This window comes from Acinonyx jubatus, chromosome B1 (genome assembly GCF_027475565.1).
Source record: "Acinonyx jubatus isolate Ajub_Pintada_27869175 chromosome B1, VMU_Ajub_asm_v1.0, whole genome shotgun sequence".
In the NCBI taxonomy this organism is placed as follows: Eukaryota; Metazoa; Chordata; class Mammalia; order Carnivora; family Felidae; genus Acinonyx; species Acinonyx jubatus.
In genome coordinates, this window is record NC_069382.1 from 61420995 (window position 1) to 61446885 (window position 25891).

General features: G+C 38.9%; 2 protein-coding genes across 7 annotated transcripts in view; both read right to left on the reverse strand.

Moving 5' to 3' along the window:
- Positions 1-1972: 1972 nt before the first annotated feature.
- On the reverse strand, positions 1973-16929 carry MSMO1 (methylsterol monooxygenase 1). Its single transcript, XM_015063701.3, has 6 exons — positions 16772-16929; positions 10965-11250; positions 7129-7277; positions 5932-6058; positions 4365-4519; positions 1973-2995 (listed from the first exon to the last, which is right to left on the reverse strand). Exons 2-6 carry the CDS (start codon positions 11217-11219, stop codon positions 2800-2802), a joined length of 882 nt encoding a protein of 293 aa, XP_014919187.1. The 5' UTR covers positions 11220-11250; positions 16772-16929; the 3' UTR covers positions 1973-2799.
- Positions 16930-20929: 4000 nt separating this feature from the next.
- The window catches only part of KLHL2 (kelch like family member 2), a 116595-nt gene continuing 111633 nt past the window's right edge, over positions 20930-25891 (reverse strand). For all 6 annotated transcript variants that reach the window (XM_027068521.2, XM_027068497.2, XM_027068510.2 and 3 more), the window contains 2 exons: positions 23208-23351; positions 20930-22056 (listed from right to left, as the gene is read on the reverse strand). In XM_027068521.2, coding sequence (XP_026924322.1) covers positions 22028-22056; positions 23208-23351 — 173 coding nt within the window. In that variant the 3' untranslated portion in view covers positions 20930-22027. The remainder of the gene's footprint in view (positions 22057-23207; positions 23352-25891) is intronic.

The window sequence follows — 25891 nt, forward strand, 5'->3', positions numbered from 1 at the left end:
TGCTGGTTTCAGTCCATGAGCAAGCAGCTCCTGTGTTTACGTGTCCTGTGATCCTCTTCTCTGCCACCAGCCCTTTCCTTTCCATACACAGCGAGCATGCATCTGTCCCCAGAGTTTTGCTTATTTTCCTAGTAGGCTTAAGGTAATTTCAGTTAGTGCATTTTAGCCTCCCACATCCCCTTGCTTTTGACACGTGGACTTCAGCAGTACTCTAAAGACATTTCAAATGGTCCTCTAGTGATTTTATGTAAGAATGTCAGCATTTGCCAGTACCCTGCCATTCATGTGACCAATGGCGTGCCACTATTCCGAACATTGGCAGAGATGCTAGTCTTTTAGAATGGATTGGGAGTTAAATCCTCAGAGATGAACATACAACCCTCTGCCCCCTTGCTCACGAATGGTTTCGGGTCTTTCTCCAGCTGGGGGGATATGGGACTTGAACATGGATTTAACAGCCCTAGGCTTTACGTAAGAGCATAAGAAATGGGAGATGTGGGACAGGGGAGGTCTCGTGACACACTGCAAACCCAGGCTTTTTTAAAGGTCTAAATGTCTTTAGCCAGGATATGTAGAAGAGTGAGATACTAGTTCACTGGGACAACACAGATGTAACTCTAACATTCATTTTGGCTACAATATTAACCTTAAGCTTTCAAATTACTTCATTACCACTATCTTTACTTTTGGTAAAATCCAAAATAGATAACCCAAGAAACAGAATATTTTGCTATTTTCTAGAGTAGGAGAGCTATGTATTTTATTTGTACTCTAGTCTTCTTACTTGTTTCATTTTTGTCTGTCAAGTGTAATAGAGAAGATAGTTTAATCCAGGGAATTTTAAGAGGTCTGGCCAGTAAGTCATATTAAAATGTATTTGTACTAAAGTGTTGCGTGAGCCTTGCTTTCTGGGTAGCTACTGGTTTAGAACTTTCTTCTCAAAAGCCTGTACATAATGACAAGGGAAATTTTGGAGACCCATCCCCTGAGATTTTTATAGAAGATGCAAGTCTCCAGTGTAGTGAGCGTAGTAGCCACAAGCACGGCTTCTGAAGTCAAAAGGCTAGCCCTGTGATCTTGAGTCACTTAACCTCTCAGACAATGCCCTCATAGAGAGACGGAGAGAATGGCATTTGCCTCAGAGACTTAAATGAAATCATACATTAAAAGCTCATGGCAGAAGTCAGGGTATACATTAAGTGCTCAGTAAGTTAACTAGTATGAAAAGAATGAATGAGGTGAACCAAGGTGTTTAGCACCATTTCCAACAGTAGATGTCACCCTCCTCCCAAGTACTGAGTCAAAACGTCTGTGCATTCCATGCACATTAGAGAACAGAGGGTAGAGAATAAAATTTCCTACAGATAGCTTATAATTAAACAGCACGATATTAAGTACAGCCCCCAGATCGCTGTTTGAGAATTAAGAGCTAACATTTTAAACCACGCCCACACAGGAAGGGAAAGGGATAGAAAGAATGAAAAGGGTCATATGGTCTAGGTACAAATTAGAAAACATGGTCTAGCAGAATAGTCTCAGTTCAACTTTCTGAATCCTTATTTGAATCTCTTTATGTTTGCAAAAGAAGGAAAAGAAACTTACCCAAAAATGGCTCCATATTATAAATAACAATTTGGTAGAATTATCAACTCTTTGAGTTGAAATCTAGGTATGAGATTAAATCAGCTCTAAAAAGTTTAGTTCTATTCTTCCATCTGCACAGAAAACATACACCTTCAAAACAGAGAAAAGAGCTGTCTCAATATCCTCCATCTTATTAGCTCAATGGAATTGCATGCAATCATAGCCTTATAAATACATGTTGAAATTGCCAAAGAAGTTCAGCAAATGAAGCACTTAAAAAAGTAGAATTACTCCTTTTATTACAAAACTTAATAATTTAACGATTTCTGTACTTTTCTTTATAAGAATAAAAAATGACAGCTGACACTCAAAACCAGAAACCAGATAATCAGACAAAAAAAATCACATTTATTTCAACAGTTCAAAGTGCAAATACAGCAAGTCAGTCCACAATGTTTCAAGATACAGTTTTAAGTATAATGAAAACTTGATCTACAAAAATGAAAGGGTAAACAGCAGAAATAAAGCTCAATTTTTTTTAAAAATTCAAGTAACCCAAAAACCCTTAGACTAAAATATTCCACTTATGACGATTCAGAAATGCCTTCATTTATGGACACCAGTAGTATTTTGCAATCCAAAAGGACTTCTCAAAGAAAGAGAATCACCCCAAACCGGTCAGCTTAGGACAAGAGTGGAGGTTCTTGGTGCGGGCTCTTCCTGATTTGGCGGCCTCACTGACACTGTCAACTGATGTGGTCCAACCCATGATACTTTGATGTTTAGGCAAATTCTAAAAAATGTGTGAAGTTCAATATGAGGCCAACACCCTGCTAAGAGTTTTTGAAACGGCCCCCATAGATTTAAAAGATTTTATAGACCAATTTTCACTTCAAGACTATGGTGTTATTGGGGGAAAGACATAGATTAATACTTCTTCCATTACTTCGCACCTTTCCGTAAGGTTAGCAACGTGGCCTTTGAAACTTCCTTGTGACAATCGTCCTTCAGTACCTATTTACTTATTTCCACACATACAGAACTTTTATATAGAGTAGAAAAAGTTCCCACTAGGAAGATAACTAAAGGTTGTTAATGTTCCTTGTATCACCTGGCAGCCAAGACACGTTTATTTCTGCTCCGCAGAAGCAATGTTAGCTACTTGCTTCAATTCAGGAAAGTGTATCTTCAGAAAGGTTTAGATGAGATATTTATTTACTCGGTCTTTTTTCCAACCTTCTTCATCTTTTCATTATAGGCAATAAATTGAGAGTCTGTTCCAAAAATTCTATCCCACCATGTAAATGTTGAAGCATAATTTCCAATGAAGTTCATATGGTGGAAATCATGATGCCGAGAACCAGCATAGAAAGGGATCAGATTTAAAGGGTTGAGAGGAATGTCATAACCACTGAAATAAAAATGATAAAGATTATGAAGGAAATAAACCCACTTCAAATAACTGACATTTTCATTGACAGTCATCTGCCTGTTAACTAATTCGAGTAACATTCCATGTCACCTAAGTCACATTTATTTCCGACATGTTTACAAAGACAAAACCTCACAGAAAAATGGTACATATTCTAGAAACCATTTCAAGAAATTAAAATAAAAACCTTAATAGATCTTTGGAACTTAATTTTATATATCATGGGATCAGAGAGAGGGCTTATAGTAATGAATCTTTAGACACAGCCTTTCAAGAATTATTTTTCTTTTCTGTTTTAGAGGAGCTTTCTCACCACAGTTTGTAATGCCCATAAAAGTATGTGTCCTTTAGGAAAAGTTAAATGAAAGGAGTTACTGGGGACTCCTGGGTGGCTCAGTCAGTTAAGTGTCCAACTTTTGATTTCAGCTCAGGTCACGATCTCACGCTTCATGAGATGGAGCCCTGCATTGGGCTCTGTGCTGACACCACGGAGCCTGCTTGGAATTCTCTCCCTCCCTCTCTCTCAAAAGAAAATAAATAAACAAAAATTCTAAAAAACAAAACATATGTAACAAACAAGGCTAACATGAACCAAGAGGTTACAAGACATATAACCTAACAAAAATGGGCAAACGATATAAAAGGGTTACTCAAAGAAGACAAAACACATCTACTGATGAGCACACACAGACGCACAGCCTCTCAAGTCCCTGAAGAAATGCAGATCACAATACTGAAAACTCTTCAGTTCTCTTAAGGACAAAGAGTAAAAGACTGTATCTATCCGGCTTGGAAGGTGTTGTGGGAGGGCAAGCATTCTCATATATACTCCTCCTGGGAATGTAAATAGGGACCCTTTTGGAAGGCAGTTGGGCACTATCAATCAAAATTTTATTTTACTTGACCAAGCAATACATGACTACATTCTAACTGTAAAAATGACAACTGCCAGAGACAGGAATGTAAAAAAAAAAAAAAAATGTTTATCCAATGATTATGTTCTCATGTTTCCTTTAAATAAAAATAACAAAACTAATGTGTCTTACTAGTCTGCTTAGAAAGATCGGGGCGCCTGGGGGACTCAGTCGGTTAAGCATCCGACTTTGGCTCAGGTCATAATCTCGTGGTTTGTGACTTCGAGCCCCGCGTCGGGCTCTGTGCTGACCGCTCGGAGCCTGAAGCCTGCTTCAGATTCTGTGTCTCCCCCTCTCTCTGCCCCTCCCATGCTCATGCTCTGTCTCTGAATAATAAGTAAACGTTAAAAAAAAATTTTAAAAAGATAATTTTATGACTATGAAAACAAAGATATATTTTGATACCTTATACCTAAATAGAAACCATAGCTCACCTATGGACGTCAATAGTTTCCATCAAACGAATGGTCACCCATGCCCAAAGGAAAATGACATGATCACATAAAAGCATGATTCCAATAAAAAATCCAGTTCCGAGAATCAGAGTTTCCAAGGGATGTGCATATTCAGCTTCCATTCCAAATGGAGCCTAAAATAAATAGGTAAGAATTACTTAATGTGTTGTGACTGTTAATTTTATGTGTCAGCTTAGCTAGGCTACAGTGCCCAACAGTTTGGTCAAATACCAGTCTGGATACTGTTGTGAAAGTACTTTTTTGATGTGACCAACATTTAAGTGAGGAGACTTTGAGTAAAGGAGATTACTCTCCATACTGCAAGTGCTCTTTATCCAATCAGTCGAAGACCTTAAAAGCAAAGACTGAGGCTTCTCAAGGAAGAAAGGATTCTCAAGACTGAAATACAGAAACCCTGCTCAAATTTCCAGCCTGTGGTCTGTCCTACGCATTTCAGACTTGCCAGGCCCCACAATCACATGAGCCAATTCCCTAAAATAAATCTGTGTGTATCTCCTATTGATTTTGTTTCTCTGGAGAACCATGACTAATACATAACATTAAATATATTCTAATTTATTTATACATATGGTTTTATAATATTATATTGTTTCTTTTTGTAATGACAGTATACCTAGCTGAAGATATATAAACAATAACCGTAATTCTCAATAAAAACATTTTTGTGGGGGCCTGGATGGCTTAGTTGGTTGAGTTCAACTCTTGATTTCAGCTCATGATTTCACGGTTCATGAGTTTGAGCCCCGTGTTGGGCTCTATGCTGACAGTGCATAACCTGCTTGGGATTCTCTCTCCCTTTCTCTCTGACCCTCCCCTGCTTGCTCATGCGTGCGCACGCTCTCTTTCTCTCTTTCTCTCTCTCTCTCTCTCTCTCAAAAATAAAGAAAACTTAAAGCAAACATCTTTTTGTTTCTACCAAACATCAAAAGGTCTAAAGATGTCCTTAATAAAATCTTAATAACTGCCTTTAATGGTGTTAGATAAAAACATTAAACAACTTAAACTCTAATTTTGGTTTATGCAGTTGAAATTGTTCTGCCCAGAAAAGGACACTTGATTTAGCAGACCATGTAATCAAGATCAATGTGGAACACATTGACATAACCAGTTGGACAAAGGTACATGAAAGCAGTTCTGATCAAATCAGTTTTTGTGGAGGCCAGAATGAGGTGGAAATGTGTTAATCAAACAAGTCAGTAATTGTTTCAGAAGTTTAAAGATGAAAGGTTCATTGTTTTGGGATCCAATTTAAATGACTTTAACATCACTATGGCCTCTATTAATCTGCCACATACCAACTGTGATAGGATAGTGCTCTGGCCCCAAAGATGAGTGACTGAACTATTTCATATAACATTTTTCTTGAAAATTTATAGAACTGGTTGTATGTATGTGCGTGTGTGTGTATTATGGTCTTAACATGTTCATGCCAAATAAAAAGCAATACAAACATCACTGACAGTTTCTTAAAAGCTTGAAGAAAAACATTTTGCCTCTAATAGAAAAAAAAAAAATTCTAACATACCTGAAACTCATGATGAACTTTATGAATATATTTATATATTCTTTTATGATGTAAGAGCCTATGCAGAAAATAGTGCCAGGTATCTTCAATCACTGCGCAGCCTAAGCATTTTACCAACAGCAGACACCTTTAAGATGAAAATACTGTAATGAGTATACAATAACTTACTTAAACAATCTAGATTTCTCCTTGGGATCACTGCTTGAGGAATTACATGAAACCAAATACCCACTAACCACCTGACCTAACTGGATACACTGACCAGCAAACTCTCAGAACTGATAAGTACAACGTGACTATATTATAGATGGTATTATAATACCTCTGAAGAAGGGGTAAAGAGATCGACACTGTAGCAATTCTAATTCATTTTTTAAAAATGCACATGTATAGGGGTGCCTGGCTGGTTCAGCAGGTAGAACACGTAACTCTTGATCTCAGGGTTGTGACTTTGAGCTCCACATTGCTCCACTTAAAAAAAAAAAAAAAAAAAACTGAAAAAATTTCACATGTATAAAATCAGAGTGAAACAAAATCCAAAACTTCTAGGAAAGGAATAATACTGATGAAGGACTTGAACTGAGATTATTAAGAGTTAAAATCATCACTTCTTTTCCACCAAAGAGAGGGTCATAAGGGCAAGGGGCAAAAACATTTTATATACAAATGAACACATACACAACGCTTTTATACGTTAAACATATATTACAAAGAAAAGAAAAAGTGTACACCTAATAGTGGTATATCTGTATTTGGGTATGTCAGGAGCAAACAGTTGAACACAAATATTATTTGAACACAAATACTTGTGCTGAGATAATATATATGTGTCTATATGGACACAACTTTTATAAATCTCACAATTACTCTCTTCTCTTTTCATTCATTTTGGACTTAAAATGTAACAGAGTTTTTCTTGGTTGAAGCATATGGATCTGTATACAGTCACATAAAGGGTGCTACTAAAACTTCTGATGTAAGAAATCACTTTCCAATAAAATATTACATTAAAATACAGAGAGATAAAAAATGGGAACATTTTAAGTTTCTACTAATGGTTTACTTTTCTACATTGTATCTACTTCTAAAGTTTAGAATAAACATTAACCAAATGAAGAAAGAAGATCAACATTAAGGATATTTTAACTAGATAATAAACCATGACGGAGTATCAAAATCAAATCTTTATCTACATACCATCTTGGCATTCTTTCCCAATCATAAGGAATATTAAAATACTCTGTAAAATAATAAGTTCCACATATCAAAGGAAGCTGGATACAAAAGTGATTAAAGAGAAGTACTTTAAAACATTTCCACTGGTTTTCCCATGTTTCTGGTTTATCCTAGGGAGAAAAATCGTAGTATTTAGTATTGTGTCGGTAATTTGACCTGAAAATCAGAGTGAATTCTAATTATTTCTGTAATGTTTCTATGTGACCTTAATTCTACGTTATTTAATTAATCTTATATTACAGTGACTATGTTGCAATAAGCAAGGGCCAGGAATCACAGCACCCTCCCCTTCTAAATTCTTGACAACTATGGTAATGAGTTAAAATAGGTGAAGAAACTGTTCCCAAACAAACCTAGGAATAAAGGTCACAAACAAACTGGGAAAAAAAAAAAAAACACCACACCGTGAATCACTCTTCCGTCTTTGCTGCCCACAGAGCCCTCACTTCTGTCAGCAGGAATTTCAGAGAAGACATGTGTTATGCTGAGAACAGGCAGGTTCTCCCAGCTGTCATACAGACCGCACTGAAAACCTGGATTACGGAGGTGAAGTGATGCCTCCAGCCATTTAGCGGTACTCAGAAATAAGTGTATTCCCAGAAATAAGTGGATTTTTGTCATATCCAATGACAGAATTATAACTCTCTGAGCTGGAAGAACGTCAGAAATGAGTCCGGTGGTTCCCAAAGAATGGAGAGCTACTGCCCACAGATGACATTCAGAGATGAAAGTCAAAATGAGAAAAGTGAGATCAATGTTGTAAAAATGTTCAGAAAACCTCATCAGGATATCGACTTGGTTAGCAAGCCATATAAAAAATCTAAATTTATTCGATTTAAAGGGCTGCAGTTAGATAAGAAAAGGTGCTTCTGGTTTCATAAAAAGACGGTGATAATATTTAATAGTTATTGGTTTGTTTTGCATGTCCTTACTTAAAAATCCAGACAGCTGCCAGTCAAACTTTTTGAACTAAACCATAATATCCCAAGCAAGGAAACTACTGCTCAGCAGTAGAAGCCCAGAGAGGTCTGCTACCTTGCCCAGGATCACACGGGCAGGGACCCGAACTAGGACTAACTAAAATCTAGGTCTCCAGTTCTGGTCTTAAAATGCTCTTTTTTGTTGCTCTTAAAATCCCTTGAGTTATCTTCTCTAACAAAAAAAAGAAAAAGCATTTAATAGATAACCAATCTAGAGAGGCAGCCTCCAATCTCAGGGCCACCATCACTAGCTAACTAGCTCTGAGATGCTCACAGCTCTGTTTCCTCAACAATAAAATGAAGGGATTAGACAAGATAATTATTAATTAGCTATCTCTACTCTGAGATTATCTGACCTCCTTACTCCAAACCTCCAGTCTGTGACTGGGGACAAAATAAATTAAAGAGCCTAGCTTGGGCAAATTTTCCCTACAAATTCCATTTAACAGACTTTTAATATCCTAGCTTGAATGTGATACCCTAATTTAGCTGCAGAAATTAACACACAAATCAGTCAACTATAAAATCACATGGTTAAAGTGTACATAAATTAGTTTAAAAGATAATGAACAATGGGGGAGCCTGGGTAGATAATGAACAATGGGGGAGCCTGGGGGGGGGGGGGTAATCTGCTTGGAATTCTCTCCCTCCTCTCTCTGGCCCCTCCCCTTGCTAGCTCTCTCTCAAAATAAATAAATAAATAAATATTAGAAAAAAGATAGCGAACAATCAAAAACTCCTACCTAGTGGAACATCAGAGTTTACTGTATTTTACACTTTATATATCACTGCATCCTAATATAAAGGAATACCATTATTAGAACAATCGAATGTTTTTAGTATACGCGTCCCTGAGGAAAACTGCTAGAGAACTACGAAGACGTGATGTTCTGTAAATTTCCCTCTCACTAGTGAGCACGCGCACTGACTATCCCCTAGTCTACCCTGTTTGAAACTGCTCTCCTCACCGCCAGCAACCTTCTTCCTGTGCCCACAAACAAGGGTTTCAGGGCTTTTGCCTTCAAAATGCATAAACCTGTAATTAACTGTACTGATTCTGTTGCTTGTTTTTAAACCCTTTTATCTTATGAGAACTTGTACTGATTTACCAACACAGTTCATTTTGGTATCAAAAAGCTCAAAGCAGAGATTTTGATGGTGTTGAACCTCAAAGGAAGACAAGACAGCATGAGGCCATATACCCGCCCTTTCCATTTCTGTTTCTAAGTCCACCTGTAACCAACTAGACAATTACTTGTACGGTCTTTTGCCACCTTTTAAAGTCATTCATAAAACACTGACTGAAAAAGGTCTTCTTCTCTCTGGAAAAGTGACCACCCTCTGACCAGTGAGTCAAGTGCGGAGGGCAGAAGGAGGACAGGGACACTTTGGCCTGGCCAGACATACCATGATTCAGCCCTATAAGCAAACAAATCAAGAGGTGACACACTCTAGTCAGAATCATCCCAAACATGCATGAAGACAGACATCCAAATTGAACTCTGCCTTTCAAAGCAGGCCCTGTTATAAAAAGCATTTTGGAACTTCTGTCCTTAATTTAGGGTAAGAGAATACTCCCCTTTGGGCATGTCCCTTTTTCCTTCCTCTCCAATCTTTTTGTTCTTCCCTTGGCTTACAGTCTAGTCGCCTGATCGCCTGCAGTATCCCCGGACAGGATCAATGATGGCCTTTGCGTGAGCACTTAAACTCACTGGGAGAGGCAGCGGGGCAAACAGACCCATGGGGGAGAATGTGCACACCACCTGCCACCTGACGGGTACTTAGTAAGTGCAAATTAGTCTCCACAAAGGAACACTCTCAAATGTTCTACCAAGACCACGTGTCCTTGAGTTTTAGTTTGGCATGACTTTTTAGAAAAGTAAACAGCAAGCATTAGAAACTATCATGGGTTTGCCAAGTGCTGATAAAGCATCTCTAATAAGCTAGTCCAGACTCTTTGCTGGGACCCCTGTCACACTCTAGTTGACACTCTGGTAGAGCTCACCATTTTCCCTGTGATTAAAACTGAAAAGCAGCACTGTGTGTATCTCAACACTTTGTCATGCACGGTGGGATCTCAAGAAATTTAGTGCACTAAAACAAGTATCTAGAAACTAGGGGCTTCAGGACTTCCTCATTTGGGATGACATGAATGCTGCTCAACCACTACCATATTATTTAAGGAAAAAACAAAACGTTTAATAACCCCAATCAAGATCTTAGAATATTAACATACACGTAGCAGCTGAGACATCAGGGGTAGGAGCGAATTGCAAATTATCTACAAATCCCCATTACTTTCCTTTCCAGCTAGTTTAAGAGATTAAAATTTCTAAGCCCGAATTAGACATCTAATGAAAAGTATAATTTAACAAATTATTCTTGAAACATTAGCAATAACAATCTAGGGCTGTGCTGTCCAATATGGTAGAACTAGAAATGTGTGGCTATTGAACGTTTTAAATATGGCTAGTCTAAACTGAGATGGGCTAAAATTAATGTAAAATACACAATCGATTTCAAAGTCTTATTGTGAGAATAAGAACATAAAGTATCTCATTAAGTACTTTTATATTGATTACTTAAGATGATAATAGTTTAGATTTATTGTATTAAATGAAGCATAATACTAAAATTAATTCCCCATTTCTTTATACTTTTTTATGTGCTCTATCAGAAAATATAAAATTATGCATGTTCCTTCACTGAATTTCCATCGGACAGCCGTGATCTAGATTCTCTCAAAACAAAGTTATATTTACTTTTAAAACATTCCACATCAATGATAACATTCCACTGTAAGTCCATCACACTCACCTTCTGAATTTTGTACTTTTTCATGTAAGGTATAAATTGAAACAGAAATCCAGGTAAACAGAACAAGAAATAAAGCGCCTCATGAACTATCAAAGATCCCCATGTTGCAATCTGGAATTTCGTGTAATTATTCAACATATAGTTCCAAGCATTTTTAAATGGTTCTTGTAGAGGGTTCTCAGGTAACAGTGAATCTACATACTCCACAGCCAAGGATGCCGAACTAAAGATGCTGATACTTTCATTTGTTGCCATTTTTCAAATCTCTGCAGAAAGCCTTAGAATTCTGTAAAAATAGACAAATAAATAAATACATAAAACAGTGAAATTCCAGCAAAATAACTTTTAAAATTCATCTTCTGATAATTTTTAAAACAAAAAATACTAAATAAGTACCAATTCTCAGATCCTAAACATGTGATTAAAAAAAAAAAAAAAAGTCAACTACTAGATGTCATCACCGTGTCCATTTGAGGACACTGATTTAAAAGCCACACGTTAAGTTTCAAGAGCAGGATCTAAAAGAACACTGGACAAAGAATTTCAGACTATATTTATTGATTTTTTTTCCAATATATGAAATTTATTGTCAAATTGGTTTCCATACAACACCCAGTGCTCATCCCAAAAGGTGCCCTCCTCAATACCCATCACCCACCCTCCCCTCCCTCCCACACCCCATCAGCCCTCAGTTTGTTCTCAATTTTTAAGAGTCTCTTATGCTTTGGCTCTCTCCCACTCTAACCTCATTTTTTTTTTCCCTTCCCCTCCCCATGGGTTTCTGTTAAGTTTCTCAGGATCCACGTAACAGTGAAACCATATGGTATCTGTCTTTCTCTCCATGGCTTATTTCACTTAGCATCACACTTTCCAGTTCCATCCACGTTGCTACAAAGGGCCATATTTCATTCTTTCTCATTGCCACGTAGTACTCCATTGTGTATATAAACCACAATTTCTTTATCCATTCGTCAGTTGATGGACATTTAGGCTCTTTCCATAATTTGGCTATTGTTGAGAGTGCTGCTGTAAACATTGGGGTACAAGTGCCCCTATGCATCAGTACTCCTGTATCCCTTGCGTAAATTCCTAGCAGTGCTATTGCTGGGTCATAGGGTAGGTCTATTTTTAATTTTTTGAGGAACCTCCACACTGTTTTCCAGAGTGGCTGCATCAGTTTGCATTTCCACCAACAGTGCAAGAGGGTTCCCGTTTCTCCACATCCTCGCCAGCATCTATAGTCTCCTGATTTGTTCATTTTGGCCACTCTGACTGGCGTGAGGTGATAATCTGAGTGTGGTTTTGATTTGTATTTCCCTGATGAGGAGTGACGTTGAGCATCTTTTCATGTGCCTGTTGGCCATCCAGATGTCAGACTATCTTTAAAGAGACTTTTCACTGTGGTCTCCTTGGAAAAACTTGTAATTTCAATTAGCAATAATGGAGTTTGAGTGTCACTTAAAACCAAAAAAAAAAAAAAACAAAACAAAACAAACAAGAAAACATCTGCCAAACAAACAAGAAAACATCTGCCAAATAAGACTACATAAAAATTAAATACTTCTGACTGGGGAATAAATAATTATAAGTAAAGTCAAAGATCAAATGACAAACTGGAAAAAATATTTCCAACACTCATGACAAAAGGCTGCCAAGTGTGCTTTAAAGAAAGACTAAAAACCCAACAGAAAAATGACAAAAGGCATTCCCAAGGAGTTCATGGAAAAATAAATATAATACAAATGTTCACTAAACAAATATGCAGCTCAGTTCCACTCAAAGAAATATATCCTAAACCAAAAATCTTTAAAAGTTTCATGGTGCTCAGGACCCAGTATTGGTAACACACTTTGGGGAAACAGGCATCATTATACATTGCTAATGGAAGGATTAGTATGTCTGAGGAAAAATTCACAATATTTGTCACAATTAAAAATAAATACACCCTTTGATCCAGCAATTTTCTTACTCAGGTACAAAGACAGTGACACTAAGACTGAAGGAAGCATTGCTTATAGCAGCCAAAACAAAGAAAAAAGAAAAACAACATAAATAAGTCCATCAACAAGAAAGGAGTTAAATAAACCCTAAGTCCTTTCACAGGCAATAATACAGCCACTTAAAAGAACAAGGAAAATCTGTATGTTCTTCATAGAAGGATGTCTAAGATACAATGTTAAATGAAACAGCAAGTTGCAGAATAATACCCATAAACAAGAGCCCCCCCACTTTGTTTCTGTGAAAACGTTATATATTTATCTGTGTGCGTGCACAGGTACACGTGTACACACACACACACACACACACACACACACGATGTATGGAAGGATATCCAGGAAACAATTGAGAGTGGTGACCTTTAGAGGAAGAGATCAAGAGGAAAAGATGCACACTCTTGTCCATGTGCACACACGGGATGAGGGGCGGTGAGGCAGGAGGAGAAAAATTCTACTTTCCATTTTATACCTTTTTGCAATTATAATTTTCTCATGAATATACTTTACCTATATAATAAATAAGCATAATGGGTCACGAAATCAAAAAAGAAAAACTTACAAAGAATGTTACTTTCCTTAAAATGTCCCCTGTTGTTCCTAATGTGCAAATTATGAAGGACAACTTTAAAGACAAATCGTTTAAAGCCTCAGAAGCATTCTTTATTTTTTTTTAATGTTTATTTACTTTTGAAGCAGAAAGAGAAAGACAGTGTGAGCAGAGGAGGAGCAGAGAGAATCCGAAGCAGCTCCAGGCTCTGAGCTGCCAGCACAGAGCCCGACACGGAGCTAGAACACGAACGGTGAGATCATCACCTGAGCCGAAGTCAGACGCTTAACCCACTGAGTCACCCAGGCGCCCCAGAAGCACTCTTAATAGTGCTCAAAATGCCCCACTCCCAATGCTGACCTCTCACTGTGCCTCATAGAGGATACTGGGGAGCTCAGTCAACTTGCTCAGGTCTCTGAATTCACTTTGTATCCTTAGTTCTTTTGTCCTACTCATTCTCAAATGGCTTATACTCTGGGACTACAGTTACATCCTGGCCATTCCAACCTCAAAATTTCTCTTTTCTCACTCACCCTCTCTGGGAGTGACTAGGGTTTTGTTCCCTTCTTACCTTAAGAACTAGTCTGTCACTTATCCTTTCTTACTTTTCATCTTGCCCTCTTCACTGAGTCCATTCCTTCAAGTTTAGAAAACATACTCACGTCTTCATACTCGTACTTTCACAAGAGAGTCTTCCTTTCTTGTGAAAAGTCTTCCTAACCTGTATCCCCCACTTCCCCAAGCCACTGTCCCACTTTTCTTCTTTGAACCAACTTCTTTTTTCTCTAGGGAGAAATCAACAAAAAGCCTCTCCCTGCTTTGTTCGCATCCAAACACGTCACTCAACCACTTGCAATCTAGCTCCCATTGACGCCAAGGTGTCTTCAGTCTCCTAACTCACAAGATAAAAGTCATTCCAATCCTCATTTTTCATGAGATCATCACCAAATTTGACAATGCTCAACCAACACCACTTAGTAGCTGTGTGACGTTAAGCAAGTTATAGAACCTCTCTGAACCTCAGTTTTATCATCTGCAAAATGTACAGAATAGTAACTAGAAGGTGGGATCTTTTCATAATGTATGTGTATGTTTATATATATATACATATGATATATATATCATATATATATCTCATTTATATATATATCTCATATATGAGATATATATAGAGAGATACACATATCACTACAATGTACACCTTAAATATCTTACCTGTCAATTATACCTCAATAAAGCTGAAAAAAGAAAAATAGTTTTAATGAGTCCAAGACATAATACACGTGAAGTACTTAACTTAGGACCTGACACACAGTAGCTAAGCTAACAATAATTGAGCACTTCCTATATGCCAGGAACTGTGTTCTAAGAGCGCTACATGCTCTCTCTATATTAAAGACTTTAATCCTTCACAAAGCAGGTGATTTTATTATTTCCATCTTATAAATGAAAAACTGAGGTTTAGAAAGAGTAATCAACTTTTTTTTAATGTTTATTTATTTCTAAGACATAGAGAGCATGGGGGGGGGGGGGGGGGACAAAGAAAGAAGGAGACACAGAATCTGAAACAGGCTCCAGGCTCTGAAAGGTCAGCACAGAACCCAGAACCCAATGCGAGGCTCGAACCCACAAACCGTGAGATCATGACCTGAACCGAAGTTGGACATTCAACCAACTGAGCCACCCAGGTGCCCCAGAGTGAGCAACTTTCTTAACCCAAGTTACAAAAATACTAAGTGGGGGAGACTATGCTCTCATCCACTATGGTCTATTGTAATCATCAATAATAAAGCACACAACAGGGGCGCCTGGGTGGCTCAGTCGGTTAAGTGTCCGACTTCAGCTCAGGTCATGATTTCAGTTGGTGGGTTGGAGCCCCGCGTCTGGTTCTGTGCTGACAGCTTGGAGCCTGGAGCCTGCTTCGGATTCTGTGTCTCCCTCTCTGCCCCTCCCCTGCTCACGCTGTCTCCTTCAAAAATAAATAAACATTAAAAAAATTTTGTTAAATACGCTGGTATCTATAGTCTTTCTGTCCCTAGCCCTTTCTCCTAAACTCCAGGTTCTGATTATCCAAAACTCTACCGGCCATCTTCAATTACACAGTTCAGAGTCCCATCAAACTCAACATGCCCCAAAATTCAGCCAACTGCTCCCTGTAACCCTGCCCAAATATTCTATCTTCCTTAACCTCTAATTTGGTGAACTGCACCATCATCTACTTAGTCATCTCTGAAAGAATGTTCCCGGTCTCTCCTCTGCTGCCTAGGTCAAGCCTTCAAACTTAGAGACTTGGTGTAATTCGGGGGTTTACTCTCCCAACACAAGAAAGGAGAGTAGATACATCTTTGCCAAATGAACAAAACCAAAAAACTAGGAATTAAATTTAAGGACAGGGGAGGGGAAATAAAGAGTTTTCTTTTTCCCTTTTCTTATCCTTGTGCAACCTGATTGGAAGCCTGCTCCATTCTCAGGAAGAAAAAAAAAATGAGTTATCTGTGTATTCTCTGAGAAACTCTCAAGTTTGGCTGAGCACGGTCGGCCAGTGTCGTCCTTTGGCCCATATACATTGGCTGAGCCCGGACTGCAGCAAACAGTTCCCTCATTGGCTGGCGTTGTCCAATCTCTTAGCTTGCCCTCCTTAAACACTACCTTTAAGGTACAACGGCAGGGTCTAGCTAAACAGCAGAGTTAACCCCTTCTTTAAAAAAGATGTCAAGGGAATGCATCCCTGAAAGATAAAAACCAAGGCCCTGAGCGAGGCGAAACAGGCCCTGCCAGGCCTTCACTCTTCACCTCTCTTATCTCCCACCTTCCCGCTGTATTCTCACACTTCACTTGTAACGCGCACAACACTCCCTTGTCGGTAACGTCCGCCATCCAACTCCTATTCATCCTTCAGTGACCTCCTCTCAGACGCCCTTCCCAACCCCACTACCTCCACTGCACATACGCAAGAGATCTTATCTCCCCAGTAGTGCTTCTGCTTTTGCAAAACTTTCATCACTCCTTCACCCTGTGAACTATCTCCTAATATATCCCGTCTTCCGATGACTGTAAACTTTTAAAGGGCAAGAACCATGCCCCAGCCTAAATTCATCATTTGAGATTTCACACGGCTTTCACCTGTTCCCCTTGCCTTCCGTCCTCACAGCGGGCGCTGGCGCCCTGCGAGCGCGCATCCACGGCCGACCCCGCTCCCCTCAATACCACGGAGCAGCTGGCCGGAGCCCGCCCGCTCCCCCTTCCTGGCCTACCAGTCTCACCTGGACGACCGCGCGGGAATTGCGGGCCACCGTCACCCAGACTCCACCAGGTGCTGCACCTTCGGAACCTGCCTTTCCGGCTCGAGGGTGGAGCTAAGAGCCCGAGGCGGCTTCTTTTGCTGTTATTGGCTTGCGAGGGCTCCCAACCCTCCTTCTCCGCGCTGTGATTGGTCCTTGCAGTAGGCGGACTCGTGTGACTCGCGTGAACAAATCCCTGGCGGTCCCAGCCATTGGCTCTGCGAATGGAGTGAGGATAGTGAGACCGAGGCTTCTAGCCAGTAGCCAGCGCCGCAGCGCGCCTGGAGGCGGGGAAGCGCGAGGACGCGTGACGGCGTGAGGGGGCGGACACTACCACCACGAGAGAGCCGCCGCCAGGAGTTGCCTTGGCAACCGCGGTTCTTGAGGAGTTGCTGCCGGCGCCCGCGCAGTCCCTGGAAGAGGGTACCAGGCCGCCCTCCGCGCGACTTTAAGATGTGACTTGTGTAACAGTCGCTTGGCAAAAACCTGGGAAGAAAAACTATAAATGAGTTTTAAGATCTGTTTTGACGGTTTCTTTACAGACAGCCTTGCCTCCCTCTGCTCTACCTTGGATCTAGATCATTCTTCCTTGTTTCCCCAGCCCCAGTGTCCCTTAATAACCCCCTATATATGGAAGATGGAGAATTTCAAACGCAATATATCTCCTGTGATCATCTAAAGAGTTATGATTACCCCCATTTTTCAGATGAGAAAACACGAAGCTCAGAAAAGTTTAGCAAATGGTTTGACTTGGCAGACGGCTGCTCCCTGGGGTGTTTAGGCGTCAATCTAGCCCATAGGCCGTGACCTGAGAACGCCCACGTGTTGTACGGGGTGTAATCCAGGTGTGGGACAGACTGGGGCAGAGAGCTTGATGCGCTTACAACTTTTCGGGAGCCCTAGCCTCGTCTCCACCATGTGTCAACAGTAAAATAACTTGTGTACGAGGCAATAATAGTCGTGTGTACAGATGGTGTAATAGTATACGAATTTAAACAGGGCCTTCTAAAAATTCGCACAAAGGCACCATTTGGGCTAGGTGAAGGCACTTGCTCTTCAGTAGTTTCTGGAAACAGGATGCCGTTGTTTCTCTCAGGGCTATGCTCAAACTGGTTCTTCTGCCTTAAGTACTCAGACAACTCTTCCCTTACCCATTACCCATCAACTCAGGCACTATCAGCTCGAGAAGTCCCCTTTTGGTGGATGTCTCTCAATAAGTTCAGTGACTCTCTCGTCTAACTGTCCCATGTCTGACAACCACATTCTCTGTAAAGTATCAGGACAGCGAGGTCAAATCAAATGAAAAGCAAATGGATCTGTGCTTTTGGTGGTCAGAACCCTGTAGGACGCCTGTGCAGGCAGGTGAATGGTGTCCTGGAATGGATGCTGTGGTGCACCACCCAAGTCCTCCTCTTCAGGACTGAAGCAGGCATTTAGCTTCTGAGTGTTGGCAAAGATAGCCACCTCTCCCCACTGGCACACCCCCTTTCCATGGGACCGGAGTCCAGTGACTGGATGATGCCGCAGTACAAAAGCGCAGCCCCTCATCCTAATTTAGGACTACTTTGCTTGTCCAGCCCAGCTCCAGAGACCCCCCCTCTTATTGGCTGAGGTTACCAGGCTTCCTCAATTAGCAGTGTGCTCTTGGGTAACTTCTCAAAGTCTTACCTAGTACATCTGTAAAATGAGTATTGTAACAATACCTACATCTCATTTGCACAAGTATCTGGAACACAGGAAGTGTTCAGTAAAGTGCTTACTGACCATTTCAGATCATTTCTACCATAGTAGATACATTTTCTAAATCAGAACAGGTGTATGTATTGGAGGGGCCAAATTATTAGTTTAAGTCTCAGACATTTAGGGCTGAAAGAAAATACAGATATGGCAGCCAACTCAGTTATTTCCCTACGATGAAGAAGTGGGACATTCAGAGAAGAGCAACGAAGGCGGTAATTTATCGAGGGTCCTCTGTATTTCAAGCTTATTATAACACACATCATTTCTTTCAAATCCCACAATAACCTTGTGACACAGGCACTATTGTTGCCATTTTAGAGAAGACAAAATAACAGTCAGAGGTTAAGTAATGTGTTTAAAGTCACAGCAAGCAGCTGTTGGAGAGGGATATAAATTTAGAGCCACCTTCTGATTCTTATGCCCATGGGTTTTCCAGTACACATCTTTTTCTTCTTTAGAGTCATGAGGCCAGGGTTGGAACCCCAGTCTTGATTCAAAGTGTGATTCCACTCTCCCCTGTAACCTCCTCTTCCAACTGAGGCACTGGCAGCCATACAAGCCAATAGGAGGCAATGTGCTCAAGATCAAACTGAAACAAGAGGCAGGCATAGCACATCAATGTGTATTATGCTACCCTTGTCTCTAATAAAATAAGTCTCATAACTCGGGCTGCCTGGGTGGCTCAGGCGGTTGAGCATTTGGCTCTTGGTTTCAGCTCAGGTCATGATCTTATGGTTCGTGGGATGGGGCTCTGTGCTGACAGTGCAGAGCCTGCTTGGAATTCTCACACCCTCCCACTCTCTCTCACTCTCTCTGCGCCTCCCCCTTCTCTCTCTGTCTCTCTCAAAACAAACAAAAAAAGTCTTATAACTCATCAGCAGCTAAGATTATGAATACCCAGGACCTCATGCTCTAAGAGATGATAATAAAAACCAGGAATCATATGCCAGAGTCTAAAGGAACTCCTAGCAGTATGCACCCCATCCACCATACCCTTGCCACCAGTGCATTTGGCCAAGAAAGCAGAGATCCACACAAAGCAGGAAGCAGATTTCCTTCCCAATGCAGATGCTCAAATCTAGTCTTGAACTCTGCTCAAACCTGGTGCTGTTCCTCTGGCAGGATTTCTAACATGCCTCCCTGTCTTAAGTTCTGCTCTTTTTTGTACAATTATAGAACATACCAGGAATGGTCTTCTATGCCTTTTTAAAAAGGGGCGGGGGGGGGGGTGTTCCAAACTGGAAAGACAGAGAGGCCTGGGGGAACAGGGTACATCCAAAGCCTCTGAAAACAGTTATGAATCCACCCACTGACAAAACGTGGCAAACAACTTTATAGTATAGCTATTAAAGCTTCAAAGGAAGTAAAGACAAAGTGGTGTTTGACATTTTAAGTATTTAAGTCTGTTACCTTAATAGATTGCATTTTAAGAAAAGCTTACACATTTTTTAGATAAGTCTAATAATGCACAGAGAGTTTCATAGAATATTAGTGTTTGGAAGCGATCGGGAAAGATGACACACATTTTCCTTGATGCCGCTGTTGGAAACAGCTAATAGTGCTCTAAGTTCATTAGATCCTCAACATGTTTGTTGACAGTGGATGTGCTTGGAGCCACATTAATGCAGAAATTCACTTTTTCATATGGTAAGCAGAGGCTTTTTCTTTTTCTGATTAAGTTCTTTATATTTCCATTTATAATTGGAAGTTCAAGTGAGTATTAAATATGGTTCTGTTTAAATTTCAGTACTCTATATTAAACTAAATGGAAATTTTATCACAGGTATAATTCTTTCCTCTTGGTTATCCATTGTTCTGGCTAACGTTCTACGCTAACCTTTTAAATTCCTCTTCTGAGGCACAGCCACCATATCCCATCACACTTTCTCCTTCCCATTCCCCTCCCCACTCGTCCTTCCCTTCTTCCCCTTCCTGTCTCCTTCCCTCCCCCTCTGCACCCTGTCAGGGGTCCACAACCTCAGCTGTCCTTCTTGCTCCCCCACTCCCAATCCTTCAATTCCTTTTATTTAGTATCAAAATCACAATTTCTTTCTCAGTTACTTTAGAGCAGTTTTTTTTTTTTCTTTTTCTTTTTGGTCCATTGCTCTTTGTTCTATTGTTATCTTGTGCTTAGATTAGGGGACAGAGGAATATAAAAACTTTAAATTTCACCAATACTTGGGAGACTTTTCTCTGATGGCTGAGGTAACTTTTTCTTGGATAACAATTTTCAGGGACCTCAGTTAATGATAACAGACTTGCCTTATAGGTTACTTTGGCATCAAATTTAAAATACTGATTTGTGAAGTTACAGAAAATGCAAAGTTTAAAAAAGAACAGAAAAACGAAGTAGGCAACTTTCTTAATATGAAACTAAATAGATACAAATCAAGGACAATGTGAAACAAATAATATACAAACTTTTATTCAAAGATATTCAAGAAAGACATGTTTTGGTCATTTTAAAGTGAGATTAATTGAAGATCTCAGAAAAATTGTATTTGATCAACGCACATGGCTACTCACAGAAAGTTCTCTCTTCTGTTAATAGCAGCTAAATTTATACACAGAAAAAATTCTTAAGACCATGCAAATTCAGTTGAATTCCATACATTCATTATATTCATCAAAAACCTGCAGTAATATTCATGCCAAAGAGTTACTTTAAGAAAAAAATTAAAAGTACACACCAAAACATGACCAAGATTAAACTAAAGAAAATAATAAATAAGCATAATTTATATTTTATTTAAAAAAGTTTGGCATCACACATAGTCAAGTGTGTTACACCATGTTCATTCCTCAGAAGTGGCATTTTAAAGTGTTAAGCATTGTTAAATATCAAAAAATACAACTCTGTTTTACAATGTAGTACTGGCATAATTCAAAGTACTGTGCCAATTATAAATAGTATAATCAAGTTTCAAACATCTTTTCAAACATATTTAAAGGAAAGCATATAGACACACATTATATGCACACAATTTATTATACTCATGTAATCAAAGGTATTTTATAAAAGCAAACAGTTTTATCCCTCACCTAGTTTGTATACTTACATAGATTTTAATACCTGTTCAAAGATTTTCAGTTCCTGTGTATACAGAGTTTCAGGAGAAGGAATAAAGATAAAATTTAATTTTACAAGAACACACATTATTTTATCTTCCTTCACAAAATAATCCATAGTCATTCAAGGTTGGTAAAGAACTAGTCTTTAAGAAAGCAACTGTTGTTTAAAGACTACAGAGTAAGTGCTGCAGTCCAGGATTCTTATTCAAACTCAGTCAGCTGCTGCTCATTGCAGAAAAAGCCTATGCGGTGCTTCTACCAAAAATAATCTTCAGTGGCCGAGGCCTCTCAGGGCAGCCGAACGTAGCTTCTGCTGAGACGTAAAGTGCAGCCACAAGTGGAGAAGTGCTAGGCTCTGAGTCACTTCAGAAATACTTGGTGAAGCCTGTCTCTCCAGTATAAAGATGCCAACAATGCCCCTCAGGCTCATAGTGGTTTATCAATAACTGTGACCCCTGAGCAAAGACACAAAGAAATAAAACAGAAGTCACAGGCAGCATTCTGTACCTGTCAGAAAGCAGTGGATTCTTTCCTACAAAAACATCAGGGACTGAACAAATCATGGTGTTTCAAGGTCTCTTTCTTAAACTTTATTTAATACTACTATCATTTTAATCTAAGTGACAGCTACATCTCTGTTCCAGTTATGGACCAGAACCACATCAGACTATTTTAATCCAGAACTAACCTTTTGCTCTTTATAGTTATAATTAAAGGAAAATAATTTTATTCAGGAAATGTCAAAATCCACCTAATACTCAAAGGGACACAAGAGACTTTTGGGGGTGATGGATATTTTCATTATCTTGATTGTGATGATGGGTTCATGGGTATAGACACATGTCGAAACTAGTAAAATTCTACATTTTTAATATATGCTGTTTATGTCCATTCTATCTCAATAAAGCTATTTAAAAAATCCACCTAATTTTGAGCTATGTTATTCTGGGATCCTACTATATATAGTTCCTCTATTAGGTGTTTGGATGATACCTAAATAACAGTGATGGTTAGTTAGTATAAACTTCTTTTCTCTCCACTATTGGGTCAATATCAGAATGAATATTAGAATTTAGAGTGATATACATACGTATCTGTCATCAGAATAATATGCAACATACAATTTTAAAGAGCCGTCATTATATTTATTATTATTACCAATCTCTTACTAAGAGAATGGGCCAAAAATGGTATTTTATATGACTCAACCACTGTTTTGCTTAAATAAGAAAAATTATGCCACTGTCTTACTGTAGTACTATCACACAGCACCCTGCCAGGGGAGATGTTCTAGTGGTTATATTTCTTGGATAGCTGAGTAATTAAAGACTTGCCACATAGTGAACTCCACTCTATGTAGATTTTAGCCATATTAAATTTTATTGTACTGTTCTACACTGGAAAGGTTTGGGATTTTGAATTCAAATGACTGTAGAATGACAAAAGAATACCAGTGCCTTATTTTAGAATATATACATCCAGTATTAATTATTTTGAGAATAAGGAATATACTTTGAGAAAATTCTTCTGACAACATTCTTACATAAAAATCAAGATGATGTAATCTTTCTCATATTCCAATAGAAGACAATTAGACAATTATTACCTGCGTAACTTCTCCCTGTGCTCATACAAGATGACACAACTGTCCATTTATCAGTCGTTGGGTTATAATATTCTACTGATGCCAAGTTACAGGAACCATCATCCCCTCCAACTACATATAACAGACCATTAACTGCACAAACTCCTTTAAAAAAATTATGAAGAGAAAAAACAATTAATTTTAAAACTTTGGGGAAATATAAATACCCCTATATGTGTTTGGTGAGGTGTTCCAGAGACACTGATTTCCTTGAAAAGAGGCAAGAAGAGAAGATGGTGAACATGAAAACAATTCCTCTTATATTTGAGAGGTGAACACCACTTCCGAGCTCATACTCATGCCATTAGGCAGTAGCTGCTTATGCAGGCACTATTTCAGTTAGTCTTAACAACAACCTTACTTTATGGGTCAGAGACGATTTTAATTCTTATTTTGTTAAAGAAAAATTAAAGGTCAAAACGTTAACTTTCCCAAAGTCAGCTTCTTAGGGAACCCCAAAGAAAAAATACATATTGGTAGAAGGTAAAAATGATTTTGAACTCTGAAATGATACTGAATGGTTAGCTATTTTATCTCCTGTAAAAGGAGAGAACAATATTATTTGTTTATTACTAGAATAACTCATTTTTTTTGGAAAAATTCAAAATACCTAGAAAAGCATATATAAAAAAAGATCACCTCTAATTCTGTACTACTTAGAATAATGACCAGTGCAATTCTGATCTCTACTCTTGCAGACTCTTTTCTATGCATATATACTCAGATACTTCTTTTTTTTTTTTTTAATTTTTTTTTCTTTTTTCAATGTTTTTTTTTTTATTTATTTTTGGGACAGAGAGAGACAGAGCATGAACGGGGGAGGGGCAGAGAGAGAGGGAGACACAGAATCGGAAACAGGCTCCAGGCTCCGAGCCATCCGCCCAGAGCCCGACGCGGGGCTCGAACTCACGGACCGCGAGATCGTGACCTGGCTGAAGTCGGACGCTTAACCGACTGCGCCACCCAGGCGCCCCGATACTTCTTTTTTTAATCTTAAAGTTCCTCATACTACACATGCTACTTTATTGCTCACCCACTCCTAAATGATATACCTTGGACACTTCCCTAAGTTAATAAACACAGATCTATGCAATTTATAATGGCTGCATAGTACTCCATCTATGATAATACCATAATTTGTTTGTCTTTTAGATATTGTTATTTTCAGGTGTTTTTGCTCTTATCATGATGTTGCAATGAACAAGGATTCCTCTTGCATACTTTTTTTGCATACTTGTGCAACTATTTTCGAAATACATATTTTTACAAAGAAAATTGCTGAGTTAAAAAGATAAATACCTTTTTTTAAGATTTTATTTTTAAGTAATCTCTACACTCAGCATGGGGTTCAAGCTTACAAGCCCGAAATCAAGAGTTGCATGCTCTACCGACTGAGCCAGCCAGGCATGCCAAGATGAACACCTTTTAAAAGCTCTTTATTTTAGTGTATATTTTAAAAGCATATTTTTAAGAATTTTAAACAAGGTTCAGAGCTATTAATAAACTGGCACTTGGAGGGCATTAAAACATCCAGAGGATGCTGCCCACACACTGGTCTCTGTAGTTTTGTAGATGGTTTTTCTAACATAATGAACAGATGCCTGCAGATTTTTAACATAACAAAATAATGAGTTCAAATCTCTATATAGCATTTAAAAGTGGACAAGCAATAGTATTTTCTGTGCAAATGGAATGGATCTTCTCTACTCAAATTCAATTGTGTTACTATTCTAGTCTCTTGCCAGGGAGCAAACTCATGCCATTTTAATGTAGCTCAAACACTTGAAAAGCAAGAGCAAGATGGTAGTTCTACATACACAAATGACTACCTTATTCTTCTCACTAGCAGAAATGAACTAATTTTGATTTGAAAACAATAAAACACAGGTAGAGAAGAAAGTCACAGACTATTCCAATCTTTAGGAAAATAATGGAAGCTAAATGCAAATAAATCTCCCAGTCCAGCAAGGCACATGAATGTATTCCTGTGGCTTTTCTAACTTTGTATACACCAGGGTCAAGCACTTATTCTACTTAATAATTTGTGGGTCTTACCATAGTTCTGGACTGTCTAAAGCAGAGAGGTTTTTAGTACCTCACCAAATACAATTGACTAGATGAGGGGAAATGTCAAGTGGAATTAATTATAAATCCTGTTCTGTTACGGACAGTCCTTGCAGTCCCACGTACTTTGTCTCCCCTCATGATCACATTGAATTAAACAGAAATTTTTTTTTTAATGTTTATTTTTGAGAGAGAGTGTGTGTGTGTGCCTGTGTGCACGATGGAGGGGCAGAGAGAGGAAGAGGAATACAAAGGATCTGAAGTTGGCTCCACGCTGACAGCAGTAAGCCCTAAGCGGGGCTCGAACTAATGAACAACAAGATCATGACCTGAGCCAAAGTTGGACGCTTAACCAACTGAGCCACCCAGGCGTCCCGAATAGAAATTTCTGTAAAAATAAAGAGAAATTCAGAGGAGCATTTTGGGCAGGATCGAGGGTGCATCTTGCGACATCATCCAGTGGTGTACAGTGAGTTTGAGAATCATAAGGAACTTATTTTGGACTGGAAAATGGCATGAAGATAATGACATTTTCAAATAGACCAGCATTTCCTGAAAAGACAATCTAGCTATCCTGAATC

What these genes read in the sequence shown, in the direction of transcription:
- MSMO1 (XM_015063701.3), bottom strand. Translation starts at nt 11,219, where the DNA reads ATGGCAACAAATGAAAGTATCAGCATCTTTAGTTCGGCATCCTTGGCT. An exon ending in AAAAGTACAAAATTCAGAAG is followed by an intron (nt 7,278 to 10,964) that starts GTGAGTGTGATG and finishes TTTTCTCCCTAG; the next exon opens with GATAAACCAGAAACATGGGA. An exon ending in AAGTTCATCATGAGTTTCAG is followed by an intron (nt 4,520 to 5,931) that starts GTATGTTAGAAT and finishes TATTTATTTTAG; the next exon opens with GCTCCATTTGGAATGGAAGC.